This window comes from Mobula birostris, chromosome 9 (genome assembly GCF_030028105.1).
Source record: "Mobula birostris isolate sMobBir1 chromosome 9, sMobBir1.hap1, whole genome shotgun sequence".
NCBI classification, from domain to species: Eukaryota; Metazoa; Chordata; class Chondrichthyes; order Myliobatiformes; family Myliobatidae; genus Mobula; species Mobula birostris.
The window spans coordinates 51,447,987-51,469,469 of NC_092378.1; the positions used below are offsets into that span (position 1 = coordinate 51,447,987).

Here is a 21,483-nt window from a genome sequence, read left to right on the forward strand (position 1 = left end):
GAACCTGAGGGGAACTGCTTCACATAGAGGGTGGATGAAGGTTCAATCGCAACAGTTAAGAAAAGTTTGGGTAAGTGCATGGATGAGAGGGGTACGGAAGGCCACTGTGTGGGTGCAGATAAGTAGGACTGGCAGAAAAACAGGTTGACACAGACTAGGTTAGCCAAAGGACCTGTTTCTATGCTATAGTTCTCTATGATTCTATATGTAGAATATCTCCAGAACAGTTCATTACACCTCTTTGCTTTTTGTTCTTTGTTCCCCTTTCCTGGTATCTTAAAAACATGTTAATGGGTATCTGTTGTTGGTTTTAATGAAGATAATTAACTTGAAACGTTACTTTTGTGTCTGTCCACACACGCTGGCTGACCAGCTGAGTGTTTTTGCTATAATCTCCTTTGATATCAATTCAGCTGGATATCAGAGGCTGAACTTTGGACAGCTCTGTGGGGACTGAGGCACTTTGCAGGATCTGTGGATGGAACGACCACAACCTGCCCGCCCCCGCCACTTCCCATTTGCAATCGGCATACTTCGTGATCTCATCTAATCTGTGCCTTCTTTGTACGTAAACAGGGAACCATGTATAAATGCAAGGATGTGTGAACTTTTGGTTGGTTTGTGTGTTTTCTAGTTCATAGATTCTTGCAATAAGGGAGCCAGCCTGATGGTGTGCAGCTCTGAAGGTTACTCTGTGTTACACTGTGCTGCAAAGAACGGCCACAGAGAACTTGTGAAGTACATCATAGAACATGGTGAGTTCCACGGGTTACATTTCTGACTGGGACAAGACTGGAGCTGCCAACCGCTCCTTATGGCCAGGGGTTAAAAACTGAATGATAGCCCTATTAAATCAGAGTGCCCTCACAAATTGTGAGAATGAGGGAAACGTAGGAGCAATTCACTGTCATGGCTTACATGAAGGGGAACTCATTATAGGAAGGATGTGGCGGCTTTAGAGAAGGTGCAGTGGAGATTCACCTTTTGGTTGCTGTCTGGATTAGAGACCATGTCCTGTAAGGAAATGTTGAGCGAGTTATGACTTTTCTCTTTAGGGTGAAGGAGGGTGATGGGTGACTTGATAGAGATGTACAAGGTGATAAGAGGCATGGATCAAGTAGACAGCAAGATTATTTTTCCCAGGATGGAAAAATACGAGGTGATTGGAGGAAAGTATAAGGGGATGTCAGAGGGAAGCTTTATACACGGAGAGTGATTGGAGCTTGGAACACCCTGCCAGGGGTGGTGGTAGAGGCAGATACATTAGGGACATTTAAGAAACTTTTAGGTGCATGGATGAAAGAAAAATGGAGGGCTATGTAGCAGGAAAGTATAAGGGGATCAGTACTTGGAGCTATGATGTTATGGCCATTACAGAGACTTGGATGGCTCAGCGGCAGGAACGATTACTTCGAGGGCCAGGCTTTAGATGTTTCAGAAAGGACAGGGAGGAAGGCAAAGCAGGTGGGGGCGTGGCACTGTTGATCAGCGATAGTGTCACAGCTGCAGAAAAGGAGGAAGACATGGAGGGACTGTCTATGGAGTCTCTGTGGGTGGAAGTTAGGAACAGGAAGGGGTCATTAACTACTGGGTGTTTTTATGATTATGAAGACACGTAGTCCTCTTTTATTGTCATTTAGTAATGCATGTATTAAGAAATGATACATTGTAATAGTAACAGGGACATCGAGAAGCAGATAGGGAGACAGATGCTGGAAAGGTGTAATAATAACAGGGTTGTCATGGTGGGAGATTTTAATTTCCCAAATATCGATTGGCATGTCCCTAGAGTGAGGGGTTTGAATGGGGTAGAGTTTGTTAGGTGTGTTCAGGAAGGTTTCTTGACACAATATGTAGTTAAGCCTACAAGAGGAGAGGCTGTACTTGATCTGGTATTGGGAAATGAACCTGGTCAGGTGTCAGGTCTCTCAGTGGGAGAGCATTTTGGAGATAGTGATCACAATGCTGTCTCCCTTACCATAGCATTGAAGAGGGATAGGAACAGACAAGTTAGGAAAGTGTTTAATTGGAGTAAGGGGAAATATGAAGCTATCAGGCAGGAAATTGGAAGCATAAATTGGGAACAGAAGTTCTCAGGGAAATGCACGGAAGAAATGTGGCAAATGTTTGGGGATGTTTCCGTGGGGTTCTGCATAGGTACATTCCAATGAGACAGGGAAATGATGGTAAGGTACAGGAACCATGGTGTACAAAGGCTGTTGTAAGTCTAGTCAAGAAGAAAAGAAGAGCTTACGAAAGGTTCAGAAAACTAGGTAATGATAGAGATCTAGAAGATTATAAGGCTAACAGGAAGGAGCTTAAGAAAGAAATTAGGAGAGCCAGAAGGGGTCATGAAAAGGCCTTGGTGGAGGGGATTAAGGAAAACCCCAAGGCATTCTACAAGTATGTGAAAAGCAAGGGGATAAGACATGAGAGAATAGGACCAATCAAGCGTGACAGTGGAAAAGTGTGTATGGAACCGGAGGAGATAGCAGAGGTACTTAATGAATACTTTGCTTCAGTATTCACTACAGAAAAGGATCTTGGCAATTGTAGGGATGACTTGCAACGGACTGAAAACCTTGAGCATGTAAATATTAAGAAAGAGGATGTGCTGGAGCTTTTGGAAAGCATCAAGTTGAATAAGTCACCGGGACTGGACGAGATGTACCCCAGGCTACTGTGGGGAGACAAGGGAGGAGACTTCTGGGCCTCTGACACTGATCTTTGAATCATCAATGAGGACAGGAGAGGTTCCGGAGGATTGGAGGGTTGCGTATGTTGTTCCATTATTCAAGAAAGGGAGTAGAGATAGCCCGGGAAATTATAGACCAGTGAGTCTTACTTCAGTGGTTAGTAAATTGATGGAGAAGATACTGAGAGGCAGGATTTATGAACATTTGGAGAGGCATAATATGTTTAGGAATAGTCAGCATGGCTTTGTCAGAGGCAGGTCATGCCTTATGAGCCTGATTGAATTTTTTGATGATGTGACTAAACACGTTGATGAAGGTAGAGCAGTAGGTGTAGTGTATACGGAATCCATAGAAAGGGTGCAGAGGAGATTTAGAAGGATGTTGCGTGGATTGGGGAGCATGCCTTATGAGAATAGGTTGAGTGAACTCGGCCTTTTGTCCTTGGAGCGACAGAGGATGAGAGGTGACCTGATAGAGGTGTATAAGATGATGAGAGACATTGATTATGTGGATAGACAGAGGCTTTTTCCCAGGGCTGAAATGACTAGCACAAGAGGGCACAGTTTTAAGGTGCTTGAAAGTAGGTATAGAGGAGATGTCAGGGGTAATTTTTTTTTTAACGCAGAGGGTGGTGAGTGCGTGGAATGGGCTGCCGGTGACGGTGGTGGAGGCGGATACGATAGGGTCTTTTAAGAGACTCCTGGACGGGTACATGGAGCTCAGAAAAATAGAGGGCTATTGGTAACACTATGTAACTTCTAAGGTAAGGACACATTTGGCACAGCTTTGTGGGCCAAAGGACCTGTATTGTGCTGTAAGTTTTCTATGTTTCTATGAAAGGATTAGGTTGATCTTAGTGTGGGTTAAAAGGGCAGCACAACATTGTGGGCTGAAGGGCATACATGTGTTGCATATGCAGGTTGTTTAATTGACCGCTGCAAATTCCCTGTGGAAGGTGGCAGGAGAGGGAATGGTTGATGGGAACGTGGGTGATTACATTACAGAGTTATAAAAGGGGCATTGGGAGTCTTCTGAGAGCTAGCATAGACTCGATGGGCTGCTTGGCTTTTTTCCATGATGTGAGAACTTTTTTTAAAGTGAAAATTTGAACAGAAAGAGGCTATTTAATGATTCGAGGCAGTGTCCTGTCTCTCATTCGTCTGTGTCCTGTCCATTGCTTTTATGACTATTGGAACACTGAGCTTCTCCTGGGTGTATCATGGAGAATAATCACAGAATGGAGGACAAGATTTCAGGTGTAGGCCAGATGACAGCGGTTGGATTTCTGAAGTGGGTTACCTGTTATTCCACACTTTCGCAATTGTTCTGTTGCCCCCCGTCAGCTCCTGACCACACTCTCGCTATTGCTCTGTTGCTCCCCGTCAGTCCCTGACCACATTCTCGCTATTGCTCTGTTGCTCCCCGTCAGTCCCTGAACACATCCTCGCTATTGCTCTGTTGCTCCCCGTCAGTCCCTGACCACACCCTCGCTATTGCTCTGTTGCTCCCTATTAGTTCCTGACCACACTGTCAGTACCCATGAAGTCAGGGGTTGAGCTGAACAAAGACAGAACGTGATTTTCAGTCATTTTCCAAAGTAATTTTTGGTACTGTTGGGCTTTAATTTAACCCGGTGATCCTAATTTACACACTTACTTTTTTCCAGGTCCTCGCGAGTTATTAGACATAGCAGAAGCAGAAACGTAAGTGTATGTTTGTTACAGTTTACTCACACTTGTTGGCACTGAGATTCTATAATAAAGCACTGGGAAAATTGATCAGTCTAGGCCAAGTAAACCGAACGAGCTTTGATCCTAGCCCCCTCTCACAAAGATCTGGATCCTGTTAATCTTTTTGAGTCGCTATCTGACACTTTGCATGAAATAGTCTCAGATGATCTTATCTTGTTTCTATTACCTTAGGTGTAAAGTTCACTTAAGGTTAGGTGAGAAAAATTGGTGAGAATATGTCAGAGACTTCACTTAAATGTTCCTTGCTTTTTATTTCTGTCAAAATAAAAGAAAATCAATTTTGTGGCGAATTCTTCAGTGTGGGTAGACATATGTGGATAGATCCACAGTTGGGGATATGGACAGACTTACGTGTTTTCAATTTATCCCGGAAAGTGCATTAGTGCTTGCTGTCGATATTCTCAGAAACTTGTAGGCAAGGGATGGCAATCCTTGACAGTGTGTTCAAATTGGCGATAATTTTGTAATAATTTTGTAAAAAATTCTCTCACATACAAACTTTGTGCAGAGATTATCATTAATAATTAAGGAATTAGTAACAATAACTGTGGATTTTTTTTAAGGAAAAAGGATGAGTCCTGTTGCTTATTTACGTAGCTAATAAAGTGGCCACCTAGTGAATGTTCATGGCCTTCTGTTGATGCAGCCCATCCACTTGAAAGTTCGGTGTGTTGTACATTTAGAGATGCTGTTTTGCACACCACTGTTGTAACACGTGATTATTTAAGTTACTGTTGCCTTCCTGTCCTCTTGAAGCTATCTGATAATTCTCCTCTGACCTCTCATTAGCAAGATGATTTCAATTACAGAACTGCAGATCACTGGATGCTTTTTGTTTTTCACACCATGCTATGTAAACTCTAGAGATTATGCACGGAAGTCCCAGGAGATCAGCAGTTTCTGAGATACTCAAACCACCCCATCTGCCACCAGTAATCATTCCATGGTAAAACTCACTTATATCACAATTCTTCTCCATTCTGATGTTTGGCCTAAACAACAACTGAACCTCTTGACCATGTCTACGTGCTTTTATGCATTGAGTTGCTGCCATGTGGTTGGCTGATTAGATATTTGCATTAACAAGGTGTACAGCTGTATGTAATAAAGTGGCTACTGAGTTTATATTCATAACAAGTGTCACAGAGACATTGAAATAAATAGGGTATTTTAGAAAAGCTGCTCAAAATTATTAATATTAATCTTGTTGCTGTTCCTCTCCACGCCTTGTGGCACATCAGACGGCAACATTTTTGTCTGTTTTCTTTTAATGAGGCTGAGTTGCTAGCTCGACGCTCAACCCAGCACGGATTGTAAGCATGCAAGGAGCTGGTCAGATTCGAACCCGGGGCCATTCACATCGAAGTGCGGTGTAGATGCCACTGCACCGCCAGCCAGCTAATATTAATCTTAATATTTTAAAAATTATTCACTGCTTCATTTGACAGCATTACACACTTAACCTATGACCTCTAGTTCTAATCTCACCCAAACTCAGTGGAAAAAGCCTGCTTGCATATACCCCATCTATAACCCTTCATAATTTTGTATACCTGTATCAAATCTCCCTTCAGCCTCCTATGTTCCAGGGAATAAAGTCCAAACCGTTCCCAATAACTCAGGTCCTCAAGTACCGGCAACATACTTGTAAATTTTCTCTGTACTCTTTCAAGCTTATTGATATTTTTCCTGTAGGTGAGTGACCAGAACTGCACACAATTTGGCCTCACCAATGTCATACAGAACTTCAAAATAATGGGCAAATTGTAATCATCCAGAGCTTCTCCACTCCAAATTTTTCATCATCATTGCAGAACACTGCCGAAATGGAGACCAAAAAAAAAATGCTGGAAAAACTCAGTGGGTCAGGCAGCGTCTGTGGATCCAAAAGGTGCAGGTCAATTTCAGCCCTTGCAAATGCTGCCTGATCAAAGGAGATAAGAGATGCCTTGATAGAGATGTAAATGATACAAGCCATAGATTAAGTGGACAGCCAGAGACTTATTCCCAGGGTGGAAATGGCAAATACCAGGCGACATAACTAAGGTGCTTGGAGGAAGGTGAGGGGGATGTTAGAGGCAAAAGATTTTTTAAAAACACAGAGAGTGGTAGGTGCATGGAATGCTTGCCAGGGCTGGTGGCAGAGGCAGGTAGATTGGTGGCATTTAAGAAACTCTTAGGCATATGGATGATAGAAAAATGGAGGGCTACAAAGGGTTAGATCGATCTTAGAGCAGGGTAAAGGCAGACACAACATCATGGACCAAAGAGCCTGTTCTAAGCTGTAGTGTTCTATGTACTTGGAAGAAGTTGCAGAGCTGTGGAGAAAGGACAAGGAAGTGGCACAAATTATATTAGGCTGACTGATTCAGAGAGGCAAGAGAGTTTATTATGTGATGTGACTATGATTGGTAGGATCTCTTCTATTTCCCCCAGTTCTGCTCTCACTTCCCAAAACCACAACCGAGTTCCTTCTGTCCTTCCCTCCCACTCTCTGTATCTCCACACTTAACAAGTGATCTTCAACCATCTCTGACATCTCCAGACATCCCACCCTGCAAAAACTCATTTCAGGGAGGTAGCACCATCAATTTGTGGGAGACTCCCGGGAGAGGTGAGATGTCTGCAATAGAGTAGCTCCTTAGCAGCTGGCCAGCTAGTTTAAATAACATTGGCTATGCTAATGAATGAATGACACCTGTTAAACTCACCTCAACATGTCTTTTACAGTCCTAACCCACCATGGGCAATAGAAAAGTCACTGTTGCAAACAGTGCAGCGAGCAACACTGTCATTATTTTGACCCCTATTAGGCAGGGGTACACTTTAAGGTAGTCTGGGGTGACGTACGTTTTATATTTTTTTTGGAACATTCTGCCATGGCGTGCTCTCGCTTGCTTTCTCTCTCGCTCGCTCGCTCTCTCGCTCTCTCTCACTTGCGCACTCTCTCTTGCTTTCTCTCGCTCGCTCTCAAAAAAATTGATTTCCGTGATGTTGTATGTAATTTGCGGGCATCAGGGAGCCACTATATGCGGAAGACTCCCGGAACTTCCGGGAGAGGTGGGATGTCTGCATCTCTTCCAAACGGTTTCCTCCCCTTTCCCCCTTCAACCTTCTGAAGAGACTACTCCTTCCACAACATCTGGTCCAAATATCTAAAACTGGACTTTGGTAGAATGATTCCTGGTGGCAGAGTCCGGTGTTTAAAGTAGAGCCATCAGCACCACCAAGTGGATATGAATTTCTGGACAATATCCTGTCTAGTTTTCTAGCTCTGACCTGAATCATTAGCTCTGTTTTCACACTCTTTAGAGGCTCCTGGTTTTTAATTCTTCACACTCCTCCATTTCCCAAGGCACACTTGTTTCACACCCTGTGAGAAAGAAACAGCCTGTAGTTTAGTTACCAGACAGTGAACTTTCGATTTCCTCAACAGGGGTGAGACAGCATTGCACAAAGCAGCATCTCATCGATATCGCACTATATGTCGCTTCCTAATCAATGCCGGCGCCTCGTTAACACAGACTGATTTGGAGGTAAGGTCTGTTCTGAAGACATAAGAACAATCTGAGCATGCTTACATGAATGATCATCTGCCTCCTGTGCAATCCTTCCACTCTCTCCTCCCAGAAACTGACTCCCCACCTCATTTGCTAGCTTGTTTCCCTGTCTTACGCTAAAGCACTTCACCTCTGAATGACACGTTTCTACCGGGCTTTCCTTCTGCTCAGGGTAAGCACGTGCCCCGCAGAGAAACAAAGATAACAGATTAAAAATCAGCTTTGTCAGAATCATTAGAAATTCAGTTTGGTCACTGTGAAGCAATTTTTCAGCAGGAAGCAACCCCAGTTCCCAGTTCCATCAACTTTCTTTATAACTAAACATCGTTGATATTGAAATCGTCCATAATGTCATTAAGGTCTACTCCCTTACTAAGGAAAGGATCCAAGGAATTCCAAGACAACAGGTTTTTTTGCGGGTTTCTTTGCTAATGGGGTTCAATTTTTTTGTCCGCCTCTTTTTTATATTCACAAAGCTGATATTTTATGTATTTAATGTTTTCATTAGTTTTGCATGTCTCTCAGTTATTTGTCAGAGTACAAACACTTAAATCTGCTTTGTTTTACTGTTCAGCTTCTCAATTATTCACAACAGGATGGAAACAAAATACAGTCACACCACCAGCAGCATATCTACACAAAGACGTGAACCCAAAACATGAATATTGGTACAAATAGTCTCTGTACAACTACTGGCAGTCACAGTCTCTCTCATGCATGAACTGCCTTTATGTGCGGACACACTAGTGTAGAGGCTGTAATGTGGAGGCTTGGGTTTAATATTCTGGAAAATATGTTCCGATGCCAGTAAGGTAACTTGAGAATTCAAATTTGGCTTAAGATTAATTTAATACTAAAATAACAGTTTCTAAAGAAGTAATCATGAAACCTCAGTTTGGCATAGTAACGAAGTTTGTTCATTCACGTCCTTTAAGGAAGCTGTTGATTTAGCATAGTTGATAATTTGCTTCACGTGTTGATCCCATGCAAGATGGCAAAGGGAGCCACCCAGCAGTACTGCAACCCTTTCAGTGTATTCATGTAGTCAGTAAATACACCTCCTCCTTCCATGACGCACTTCAACTGCCCCACTCTAAATGCGAACTGACCTTCCCGAGCTGTGCCTATCTTTACCTATTGCCTCTGTTTCAGGGTCACACTGCAGGGCACAAGGCAGAGGCGGCAGGGGACCTGGAACTTGCTGCTTTCCTGGAGAGCAGACAGCAGCACCAGGTGTTGGGGCGCGAGGATCTGGAGACAGCCGTCTGAGAAGAAAGATGCTGAGGAGACGTGGTGGAGGGAGAGAACTTAGGATTGCTTTAAGAGAGCTCTCTGCACTCCCCAGTGGGACTTCTAGTAGCTGTGTCTCTTTGAACCCTGCCACTGGTTCAATGAAAAGGAATGGCCATTCCTTGATGAAAGATGGAAGCAGTCATGGAAACAGCAGTGACAGTGCTTACCACTGCTCACCCCACCCTGTTGAAAACCGGTGTCCGATCTCAATACCACTGCTTATCAAACCGTAAGGTGGATCTCTTCAAGGAAACATCACCATTTTGACACTTCACAAGAACAGTGATCCTTCAGGCTTTCCTTTCGTACTGGGACCACTTGCTGTTTCTTCCCACCATCAACTCTGACTGGAAGCAAGTGAGAGGAGACACGTAGAGATCTGCCTGTCGATTCTGTGTGCCACCCTTTCAGAACGTTACAGCTGAGTAGGACCTTCTGACTCCGATGGTGGTTGTCAAGGACATGGAGAATTGGTATTTGGCAAGCTAGAGATTCCTTTTACCCTAGTATGCATGCATCAGTGATCCTGCTTTGGCCATTTTTCTGCTCAGGGGACAGAGTTTGAGATTACTTTGGGGAGTGCTGGACTGAACTGAAGACAGTTCTTGCTCTCTTACCACAAGCCAAAAAGGCTGGCTTCAGGCAAGGTTGAATTGTTCCACAGAGCAAGCTTTTCACTTTTCACGAGCTAGCCAGAACTGTCAGCATCTGCAGGTGAGCAGATCCTCACAAATGTACAATATTTCCTTTGACAAATTCTGTTGCAGACATCTTTCCCATGTGTTTCGGTGCATCAGGAAGTCAAACACAGCTTAACATCACTTCAGAATGTTTAAAATTATGGTCAGATCTTCCTGAGGATTCTAACACAGTTGTCATGGACTGTGCTCTTTATTTACTCACCTTCCCGTTCCATCTCTACCTGTACTTGTGGATGTAGGAAGAAGTTTCTGCCAGCAGCTGTGGGTGGGATTTAAGAGGAGGTTTGATGCACTCTTGTCACGTTACCTCTAAGACTACACCTCAGCTGTTTCACCAAAGCCAACTCTGTCTGGTCCAATCAGCACTGGGGCAGGTGGGGGGTGGGGGGGGGAGAGACCGGAGGAAAAGCACACATGCCAGCTCTCCCTTGGGTTTTGATTCAGTTCCTGCATAATGGTTATCTTGGAACCAAATCATCAAATTGTGACTTCCCACAATTTAAAAACTTGGATGGGCTGTGTGGTCAAGCATGTCTGTTATTTTAATCCAAATCATGGCAGGGTTAGAGCTGGTATCATTTTCCATCGGGGGAGGGAGCCAAGGCTAGGAGAGATTTTCTCCTTTCCCTTTGGGCCAGGATGTGTAGGAGGTCATCCTCAAAGTCTTACTGTGACATTCACCACCCACCCTAACCCCTCAAGCTTCCACCCACCACAACTCCCTCCTCACTATTCACAGGAGCCTCAGATCCACTGCCATTCCACCACCATTCCCTCTAGCCAACCAAGAGGGAAATAAAGACTAGGTGTTAACGTCAGCAGAGTTGGTGACTCCACTGACCATCTTTACTAGGAATTTGGCATAAGTGTTACCTCCCAAATTTGGAGAAACTGTTTCCTCTGCTGCCTTGAGGTAAGGTTAGGAAGCACCTGCCCAAAGCTGGATGCATACAGAAATCCCTGAAGCAATTCACGTCAGTGATAAAGACCAACACAGCAACTCCTCTGATCAGGGAGGTGGCGAGATCACTGCCTTCTCTACGCTGCTTTTCTACGCTGCCTTCTCTGCAGTTTCCCCGGTGGAGAAGAGTACAAAAACACTTGTGCCTGGCTTGTGGTCAACATCACAGGTGGACAAAAAGAGGGTCCAGGCTCCTTCTTGGCCTGCACAGCTTTCACACTCTTGTGTATGTGGGCATCAGTATGTGGATGCGTCCTGCTGGATTAGTCGAAATCACTGCCAGGCACCAGCCAATGACAAAGAAAAATTGGCCTCCTTTATTGCTCTGTCAGCTGACTCCATCCATCAGTACTGAGGGTCTTCACACTGGGGCGACCAGTAGACAGGCCAAGCCAAAGATAGGACCAAGTTGTTCCTTTCAATTAACACAAGGGTGACAAGTGCCCGTAGGCTGACTTGTCTTCCAACTAACTGGATAATGGTGCTAAAGCAATGATGCCATATCTATAAGTAGGGGAGATATCAAAGGGGTGCCTGATCCACAGAAAATAGACACCAGTAATAGATAGAGAATTGGAGATGTCAAGTGAAAGGGGACAGGGCTTGGGGAAATCTTCAGCACTCAGCCACTTTAAAAGGAGAGCAAACCCTTGCCTACCTGAATCGGACCCAAGTCCCAGCATACAACATTGGACCCTTCACATATTCAGTGTGGTCCTTGCTTAAGCCTGCAATCTTGATCCCAAGCAGGGACTGGGAGAACAAAATCATCTGACACCCAACCCTGCCTGTAAGGAGTTTGTATGTTCTCCCTGTAACTGTGTGGGTTTCCTCCCGGTGCTCTGGTCTCCTCCCACATTCCAAAGATGTATGGATTAGCAGGTGAATTGGCCACATAGGTGCAAATGAATGGTGCGGGATTGTTGAGCCAGAAGGGCCTGTATCTGGGCTGTATCTTGAAATAAAAGTCAAAATACATGTCCTTTAAGAAAGTGCCTGGGGGGTTGGAAGCAAGGTGTCAGAAGGTTTAATCTTCATTTGCTGACCACAGCACTCGTGGTAGGAGTGACCACTATAAGTACTTTTGGGGTTAAGAGGCCACTTTCGCACAGAGGGCCTCCCGCATTGAGTTGCCTGGCACTGTGACCGTGCCAAGATGGATCCAGATCCTTTAGACATGTGGAAAAACAATAGGATTAATGCTTTGTAACCTCTTGACCAGAATATCCCCTTAAACACCGTCAAACTAGGGGTTCATTGAGGCACATAGGCCAGGAATTTACCAAATGTCAGGTGCTAATGCAATGCATTTATGTACCTGCTAAGCTGTGACTGCAGCATGCTATAATCATCACTATGCAATTGCACAGATGAACAGTCCTGCCTGTCAGTTATATTGCTGGACATTTAAACAACCACCAAGAGGCGGCTCTGTGAATGACCGCAACTTAACATTTGTGCCAAAGACATGATTGGAGCTTTTGCTGGTGTCTCCAGAAACGTGCCAAGCAGATGGTCCACCTCAATCTGCTCCAGAGGACTCCACTGTTACAGCAGCCATTCTTTGGCAAATCCAGCTCATGGGATCAAGGATTGTTGCAAAAAGGAAAGTCTGTGACCCGATGGATCCCAGCTTCAGTGCTGATGTCACTGGACTCTGAAAACTTGCACTCGTTCCTCAAACACACTTTATTTACTTGTGCACAAGGAGAATAGCACCAAACTGTTTGAAAATTTGAACAAAGTAATTCTGTTTTTCTACAGAAGTTGATTAGTTGGATACAGATATTGACCAAAAGGTAATTTTGTGAATGTTCAAATTCCTTATTTGGATAATCAATCCCTACAATACTACAAGTATTAACAGTCAATAATACTTTAGAGTTAGTAAAATAACCCTAGTAGGTATCCAATAGTAAATGTCACCCTAGAATCCTCATTTGCATCCTTTTCTTGTCTTGGTATTCCAAATAGCTTCAGCTCTGGGCTATGCAAAGGGGAGCTATGCTCTTCAAAAACCTTTCTTGCCTTGGTTGACTGTACACTGTCAGCAAACTATCCTTGCCTGCACACTATCTTAACCCTTGCCTTGCCACAACCTCGTCGCTGCTAACTTGCCAACCCTCTGGTCCACCTGCTCAAGTACATCTACAACATTGCCGACTGACAAAAAGGTGGGGCATTACTCCAATTTACAAGAAGGAACAAAATATGAAATACAGTCCTGCCAATATCCACATTTACCATAATCAAAACTGGGAGGGAAGTCTTGCACTGTTTGACACTTCACATTACAAAGTCTTGTTGTAATGTCATGTACAAGATGTAGAGTAATGAAAAGTGTCACCAAAGTAAACTCCACTGTGCTGGTTCTCCATTTTATCCAAAGATGACAGGTTAGATTTGTGCAGTTCTGTTGAACATTCATGTGAACTGCACAAAGAAACCCGTGCGGGAGATTTTTTGAAGTGGAAAGGTCGTTGAACTGGGGCAGTTCCACTCTCTCAACCATAAAAGACCAGATCCAGTGGTCCAAGTAGTCGTCATACTGGGGTTCTTCATTGAATGCACTGGATGACCATGACTTCATCTGTGCCTTGTCATGCCTTTCGCTCTCCATGAAGCATTGCAAAACAGCCTTCCTAGTCATGGGATCTTACTGTAGATCTCATCCACCCAGACTTTGTATACTGGGACAGGCATGTCCCTATCTCACGAGGGTATGAGGCCTGCCGGTTACCCTCACCTGGTTTAGCCCAACTGTCAAGGCAGTTTACTGGGGTGTGGCCACTACCACATGCAAACAGCTACTTGGAGCCACAGGCAAGAGCTGAGTGTCCCATGGAGACCAAAGTTGAGTGAGCTGCCCCAGAATGACATGTCAGGCCCTACAGCAGAGGTACTACACCTCCCTGGACACCTCATACACTTATAAATACCAGCTCACTAAGATCTGAAAGTTGGTTAAAAATGTTGGGTTAACATGTGTTAAAGAGGAAAACAAGTGAGCAAGACGGGGGGATTTGGGGAGGAAATTCTGAGCTTAACCGTAGTAGCTGTAGATACTGCTAACTATGGTGGAGCAATCAAAATCACTGATGGTGTAGAGGCCAGAATTAAAGCACCTTGGACTGGTGTAGGACTGGAGGAGATCAAATTGAGAACATGGGATAAGAATTCTGGAATGGTAATTAACAAACACAGAGGTGAGCCTTGGTTGGAGATCATAAACATGCAATGACCACAAGAATATAGTGAGTAAACTCAGAAGAGCTTTGGAATAGTCATGTCAGGGTGAAGGTTTCAGCAGCTGAAGATCCAGGGAGCCGTGCATCCAGACAGCATCACGGAGGTGGAAAAAGACAGCAATAGTGGAGGTATGTGGTCTAGAGCTCACCGAGGTTGGCTGCTAGTTAAGAGGGTTGTCAAGCAATATTGTGCTGGGGAAAATAAAAGTTCCTTCAATCTTTCTTATATCTGTTTGGAAGATATTACTGCTCTTCCAGTATTGGAGGTGTTAATTTAGAAACAATTGATTTATGAAGAGCAATTGATTTATGAAGAGCATTTGATGACTCTGGACCTCTACTTGCTGTTGTTCAGAAGAATTTGGGGGATCTCACTGAAACCTATCAAATATTGAAAGGCTTAGTGGATGTGGAGAGGATGTTTCCAATAATGGGGGAGTCTAGGACCAGAGGGTACAGCCTCAGAATACAAGGACGTCCCTTTAGAACAGAGATGTGTAATTTCTTTAGCCCAAGTGTGGTGAATCTGTGGAATTAATTGTGACAGATATCTGTGGAGGCTAAGTCATTGGGTATATTTACAGTGGAGGTTGATAGGTTCTAGATTAGTAAAGGCATCAAAAGATTACAAGGAGATGGCAGGAGAATGGGGTTGAGAGGGATAATAAATCAGCCATGATGGAATAGACTCAGTGGGCCTTATGGCCAAGTTCTGCTCCCATGTCTTACGGCCAGTGGTGAGGTAGAGAAAGCTGGTAGTGAGCTTAGCATTCTCCACAGCAGCAGGACAAAGCAGTTCACTTGACAAGCATCCTACTCACCAGTTAAACTTTAATTCTCTCCAGCACCAGAGCACAATGACTGTAGGTGAATTATTTGCAAAATATACTGGAGTAACTTACTATTGTTCCAATAGTATTTGCCAAATCCAGGACTTAAAGCAAAAGAGATAGAGGCAGAATTAGGCCATTCAACCCATTCAGTGTGCTCCGCCATTCCAATATGGCTAATTTATTATCCCTCTCAGGTACAGGCTACAGTGGGCAAATAGACAGATAGATATTTTATTGATCCCAAAGGAAATGAGTGTCACAGTAGCATTACAAGTGCACAGATATAAATATTAGAAGTAGCAAGAAAGAACAAAAAATAAGTTACCCAAAACAGTTAACAGGAGGGGTCATCACTTCCCCAGCTATCGACTCATTATAGATCCTAATGGCAGAGGGCAAGAATGACCTCATATAGTGCTCTGTGGAGCAGTGCAGTTGTCTTAGTCTGTTACTAAAAGTGTTCCTCTGTTCAGCCAAGGTGGCAATGCGAACACCTCCAAGTCACGTGCACTCATCTCGTGTAAACATTCTGCAAGCAGCAGGTCACCAGTGGAGACATCAAAACTCGCCCATGAGGGCAACCTCAGCCTGACAATAAAACAATGACAGTAATGGCATTGAATCCACCCTGAGCAAGGCCTGAAATGATCAGGCAGGAGTACTACCAGAAGTGGGAGCCTTACACAACACCCAACCACTGCTTTCTAGACTGACGGATGGAGGGCATTAAATTTAGCAGCCTGAAGGTAGGCTTCTGTAGCAACATCAGCCACTGCTCCACTGCAGCGACCTCAATGAACGGGATCCCTCACTAACCTCAAAGTCCATCCGAAGAAGGCAGCCCCGGAACTGAAGGGTCGGCTGATTCAGAAGCTGGCTGACACGTCACAAGCAAGGCAAAGAGCCCTGTGCATGCAGTGGCTGAGTGCAGAATACTGCATCTTGACCAGATGCGAATACACTCCCACTGAACACTGCCATGCGCTTCAGCAGAGACACCCTCAAGCCCAGCGTATCAACCTAGCTGCCAGACCCCATTTACACCACTCCTCATCCAGACATTACAATACTACCTTCTGCGCAACATCCACCAAAAGCAGGTAAATGAACATCTCCCTCTCCACCAGGGCCTCCACAACATCCCTCATCATCATATCAAGCCACAGAGGGCTTCCTAGCTCTTCCATTCATCTCAAGAAATGGACTTTCAACCTCATGAAACCCAAACAAAAAGCCACAAATATCCATAAGCAAACCAACACTGTCCCCACCTCATTGGTTATAAACCTCTGCATCACTTCTGCACAGATTATGGAACACACAAGTGTGGCCATCAGAATTGGACAATGGAATGTATAACAGTTAATTTCCTACTCCACAGACAGCTGCAATGAGACACTCGACTAAGCCTGCCAGTCATCCTTATGGCTTAAAGATCTAAATGTAAAGTTACAGTTGATGAGATGCGACTTCATCAGCCAAATGGAATTGGATTAAAATCTTATCTGAGGAAAGATTTATTGATCTTTGATGGACTGTGATGTGTATTTATTGGAATCCTATCTGTACTTCAAGGTTTGCTATCTGTACTCCTATGGATGCTGGTTGAGGGTGATACATTAGGGACATTTAAGAGATTCTTGGGCACATGGATGAAAAAAAAAATGACTATGTAGGAGGGAAGGGTTAAATTGATCACGGGGTAGGTTGAAAGGTTGGCTCAACATCGTGGACCGAATGGCTGGCACTGTTCTCTGTTTAATTTATGAAGCAGAATTACATTTACCCTGCATCGTTTTGTATGCAGTTTAGATGGTTAAGAGTGATCTGTTCAATGAGTCTCAAGATAGTAATGAAAACTGATAGGGTAGGTAAGTCTGAACGTTGGGGGCATTTCCTTCTGTATGATTAGGAAACACTTCTGCAGGCAAAGCTCTAGTTTACAAATTCAAGGCCAATTGTCACTTCTTAATACTTGAGGATATAGAACATTACAGTACAAGACAGGCCCTTCTGCCCACAATGTTGTGTCGCCCTTTTAACCTGCTCTAAGATCAATCTAACACTTCCCTCTTACATAGCCCTCCTTTTAATGATCCATGTGTCTATCTAAAAGTTTCCTAAATGTCCCTAATGTATCTAAGTTTATCTTACTTTATTGTCACCAAACAATTGATACTAGAGCGTAAATTATCACAGCGATATCTGATTCTGCGCTTCGCACTCCCTGGAGTACAAATCAATAGTAAATATTAAAAATTTAAATTATAAATCATAAATAGAAAATAGAAAAGGGAAAGTAAGGTAGTGCAAAAAAACCGAGGCACAGGTCCGGATGTTTGGAGGGCTTAAATTTGAGTCTTAAATTAAAGATTGACAAACTTTTGCTCATCAAGGTATTAAGGTATATGGGGCTAAGTGTCTTTTACAAAGCCACTTCAGGCCCCCATCCAATGAAGGGGATAAACGAGCTCCTCCTCTCACTCACCCTGACACACTGCCACTCAGGATATTTGGTCCTGTTGTATGAACTGTTTTCTCCACTGCTTTGATACTGAGCAATGGAGTATCACATCTTTTCACAGTTACGTCAGGCAACAGATAGGAAGTGCTTGACGCCGCATGTTTAAAAATCTTTTCTCCAGATATGGTTTCAACACATTCTTCCTCTCCCTGTACCTTCAGATCTATTAAATTGATAATTTAATAGACTTTCTGTCTGGAACTTTTCCTGTGAACCTTGTATCTAAAGATTTTCACAGAAATTATGTGCAACTTGAAGCCAGCCAAAGCTAATTCTATGATACTTTCACCCAATTTTAGAAAACATAGGTCTTCATTTTAACACCTGCACTGCTGAAATCTTGCTGAGCTTGAGTGACATTTTCCATTTCCAACAACAGCTTGCTTTGTATCTTTGCTCTCCTGAATTAATAGTATCACACAGGTCATAGTATTCAGAATCAGGTGCTGCATTTAATAAGTTATTCCAGTCCCTGTGTTTGCTGTACATCTGCATTCTGTCATTAAAAGTGATGTAAAAAAAATCTATGTTCTTACAAGCAGGGTGAAAAAACCCTTTGGATAGTATTTTCAACAAAACAGTAAACACATCAACACTGTATGTAGCTAGCAGGATTTACTTCAGTGGAAGTACTTTGTTCTTTTATTGACCAGAACCCATACCTGCATCTTGCTCCAATTCCTTCTCAGTCTTCACCCTTTCTTCATGCCCTTCACACTCAAGGCACATCTTGTCCTTTCTATTGATGTGGCCATAAGGACACCCATTCCTAATTGAAAATTGTAAAAAATAGTCCTGGCAGCCACTCTGGCATGTGGCTTCACTGGCCAAAAGACAACTCACAGCATCTTCCAACCATTCTGGTGGTGAGTGGCTAAGGCTTAGTGATACTGCTGAATCTCATAAGTATCCTTCCAGGTAGCCACAAATCAAGAGAAAAACATTGTCTATTCTTATCTATACTGTAGCCTTACCAACTAGAGAGGGCGCAAAACATTTTGGAAGAGGAAAGGCAATAGGGTTTGACTCCAAAGAAAATTGAAGGCACATACAAGGCCAAGCCTGGAAATATATTGTGAACCCAAGAGGTGATGGGCTTGTAGAGAGCTACACCGATAGAGAGGAACAACAGCAGAGAGAGGTCTGTAAAGCAAGCAAGATTGAAGGTTGATAAATTGCTGGAACGGAAGCCAGTGTTGATTGCAGGCACACAGCCGATGGTTGAATCAACTTCAGGGAAGATTGGCAGATAGGCAGCTCTGTTTTAGATGAATTTTGGTTTATAAAGTGGAATGTTCACACTTATAATGGCTCAGACCCAAGTTGGCTTATGGCCCAGCGGTGGTTCGGATGACATGTAGATGGCTGGGTATCGGTGGAATAGGTTGGAGTCTAACATTTTGCTAATTCAGGAGGAATTTGGCAAAAAGCATGAAGGTCCACCTAGGTCTGAAGAACCAAGCTGGTGTACATTGGATTACAACAGCTGAAGGGAGTCCCTTGTGTGGCAATTGATGTATTTTCTTCAGGGTGAAGACAGAAGTAATAGAGTGAACCTGAATTGTAAAATGGATCCTCTGTAAAGATGTGTGATTAAAGCTATGATAACTGTTCATATTTTTGCCAACTAGAAGGACATCTGGGTTAGAAAAGAAGACATTTTTTTCTCTTGCAACTATTGGCGATCTTCAATGTCATATTCTTCACGGACCACTCGCCTTCAAGTTCAATTTATTGTCATTCAACTGTACACAAAAGTATACTGCCAAAAGAAATAACATTCCTCCGGACCAAGATGCACAACACAGTACATACAGCTCACACACACACAACACAGAGTAATATTACCACAAATAAATAATAAGGTGGATATATGATACAAGTTAAAAAGTACAATGCAACCGGCACTTCACGTGTGATGAGACTTGGGTGGTGGCAGAGAGTTCAGTGGTCTTTCGGCCTTGGGTCTGAGGTTAACAATCCTCTCTGCCAGTTCAGCCCCATCCTTGCTTCTCACTCCGTGGCAGTTTACACACATACAAAAACTTCAACAGGATAATACTTGAACAATCACAACCAAGCATGAAATTTGCAAGGCAAAGAAGTATAAAGCCCTGAATGTTTCAAACAAAATTTAGCCAAAGTGATTGAAATTTATAAATGGTGCTGAAACACTTACGGAAGGGATACTGCATTGAAACAGACTGCAAAAATTCACCTGAACTTGCTTCCCAGAGTGTGAACAGAGGATTTAAACAACTGTGCAAGAGATGTGGCAAAGAGACAACAAATTCTAAAAATATAGCCAAGACTTGCCCATACATAAGTTGCTTGGACTTTACGTTGTCTATGTACACTGAATTGCACTAAGGATTAGTCAACAAGGTTCAAATCACGCCGAGTCTGTCAAGAAGATCTCTCATTTACTACATAAGCTCACATGAATTGTCCTTAGGGGAAGCATCAAGTGTGTTTTCAACTTTAAATGATTTGCATGTTTGTGTAATGCTATCAGGTGGAGACTATTTCACCATATTTACTAAGTTTTTTTGTAGGTCAGGTTCTGTGAACTGAACTGATTCATTTGCTGACTCTTTGGGGAACTCGGACGTATCAAGCAATGTTTGCACTGGGAAGTAAATGAAGAGCTTGTAATATATTTGTGTATTTAATTGATTTAATCTTCAAGAATTACCCATATCTGCCTTGAAGGTGTAGCTTCTAAGTTTGAATCTGCTGAAAGGCCACTCTGTACATTGGCAAGGGACAACAGTGGGGTTGTCATGAATGAGTTTTCATAGCTATGAGTGCCTTCATCAGAATAAGCTGCACTGTACTGATGACAGGATAACTTGGGAGCAAGTTACATGTAATCCAGGTTGGTTAGCAAGAAGTCCCAAAGCCAGAATGCTCTTATCCTGTCTTCTCTTTCACCCGCAATCATTTTTATCAACCAAAAAAAAAACACATCTGTCCCTTGTTACATTGTGCTTCCATTATAGGTTCTGGTCAGAATCTAACTTTTCCTCCTGCCCTTGTGGATTCTTCAAAATCTTCCATTTTTAAAAAATAAATTGATACAATAATTATACAGATGAAAACCAAACTGTGGTTGTTGGCCATCGGCTTAACCAACAGGAAGCCCTTAGGTCACTGGAGAGAATTCCTATGTCAACTGCCTTCCCAACACAAAAACTCATAAGGCAGCTACTTTTTATTTCTGAGCTCTAGTCATGAGATTGGGACCAATCAATAGATAATTTTATCACATGATGTTTTTCATGTGAACCTGGTGGTGATGATTTTTTTGCATGAGACTAGTGAATCATACCGAGTGGTGTCTTGCTCCTTGAGATGGCTCGTGTGGACTTACATGACTGTTCTTGCTTGTAATTCCTCAGCACTGTGACTGTAGTGCTTGTTTGGCTGTACCAACCTATGTGAACAGATTCATATTATCTATAAATAAACCTTTTTCAAAAAATAAAAACGTGCTTTGTGCATGACAGTGTGTAATTTTACTGTGTGATCAACATCCAAAAAAAAAATGGACAGATCCAGTCCAGTCTAGTCCATTCTCCACAATCCTCTGAGAAATCAGTATGCTCGGAAATGTCTGACTGATCAGTGAATAATGTCAGGCAGGGGGGGCTGCTTACTTTCGTGGTGTAGGCCATGGCTTACTTTTTGCTGGTGAGAATAGATTCACCCCCACTCCAGAAACAAAGCTGACAGTGAATACCTCTGGGCGTGCCACATCGCCTAAGAGCACAAAACGAGGGTAATAGGAGTAACAGCAGATTATTCCACTAACTCACAGGAGATGACTATTCTCCAACAAATCACGTACCCTATCCAATGAATATGACTAAAGAGTGTTCGCTGCCCTTTGAAAAAGAAAATGCCGAAGGATTAC

The 21,483-nt window shown here is 43.2% G+C and overlaps 1 protein-coding gene across 1 annotated transcript in view; it reads left to right on the forward strand.

Moving 5' to 3' along the window:
- The window catches only part of dgki (diacylglycerol kinase, iota), a 244,031-nt gene extending 234,755 nt beyond the window's left edge, over positions 1 to 9,276 (forward strand). The window contains exons 29-32 of the mRNA XM_072269422.1: positions 635 to 755; positions 4,363 to 4,399; positions 7,884 to 7,983; positions 9,160 to 9,276. Coding sequence (XP_072125523.1) covers positions 635 to 755; positions 4,363 to 4,399; positions 7,884 to 7,983; positions 9,160 to 9,276 — 375 coding nt within the window. The remainder of the gene's footprint in view (positions 1 to 634; positions 756 to 4,362; positions 4,400 to 7,883; positions 7,984 to 9,159) is intronic.
- The last annotated feature ends 12,207 nt before the right edge of the window (positions 9,277 to 21,483 follow it).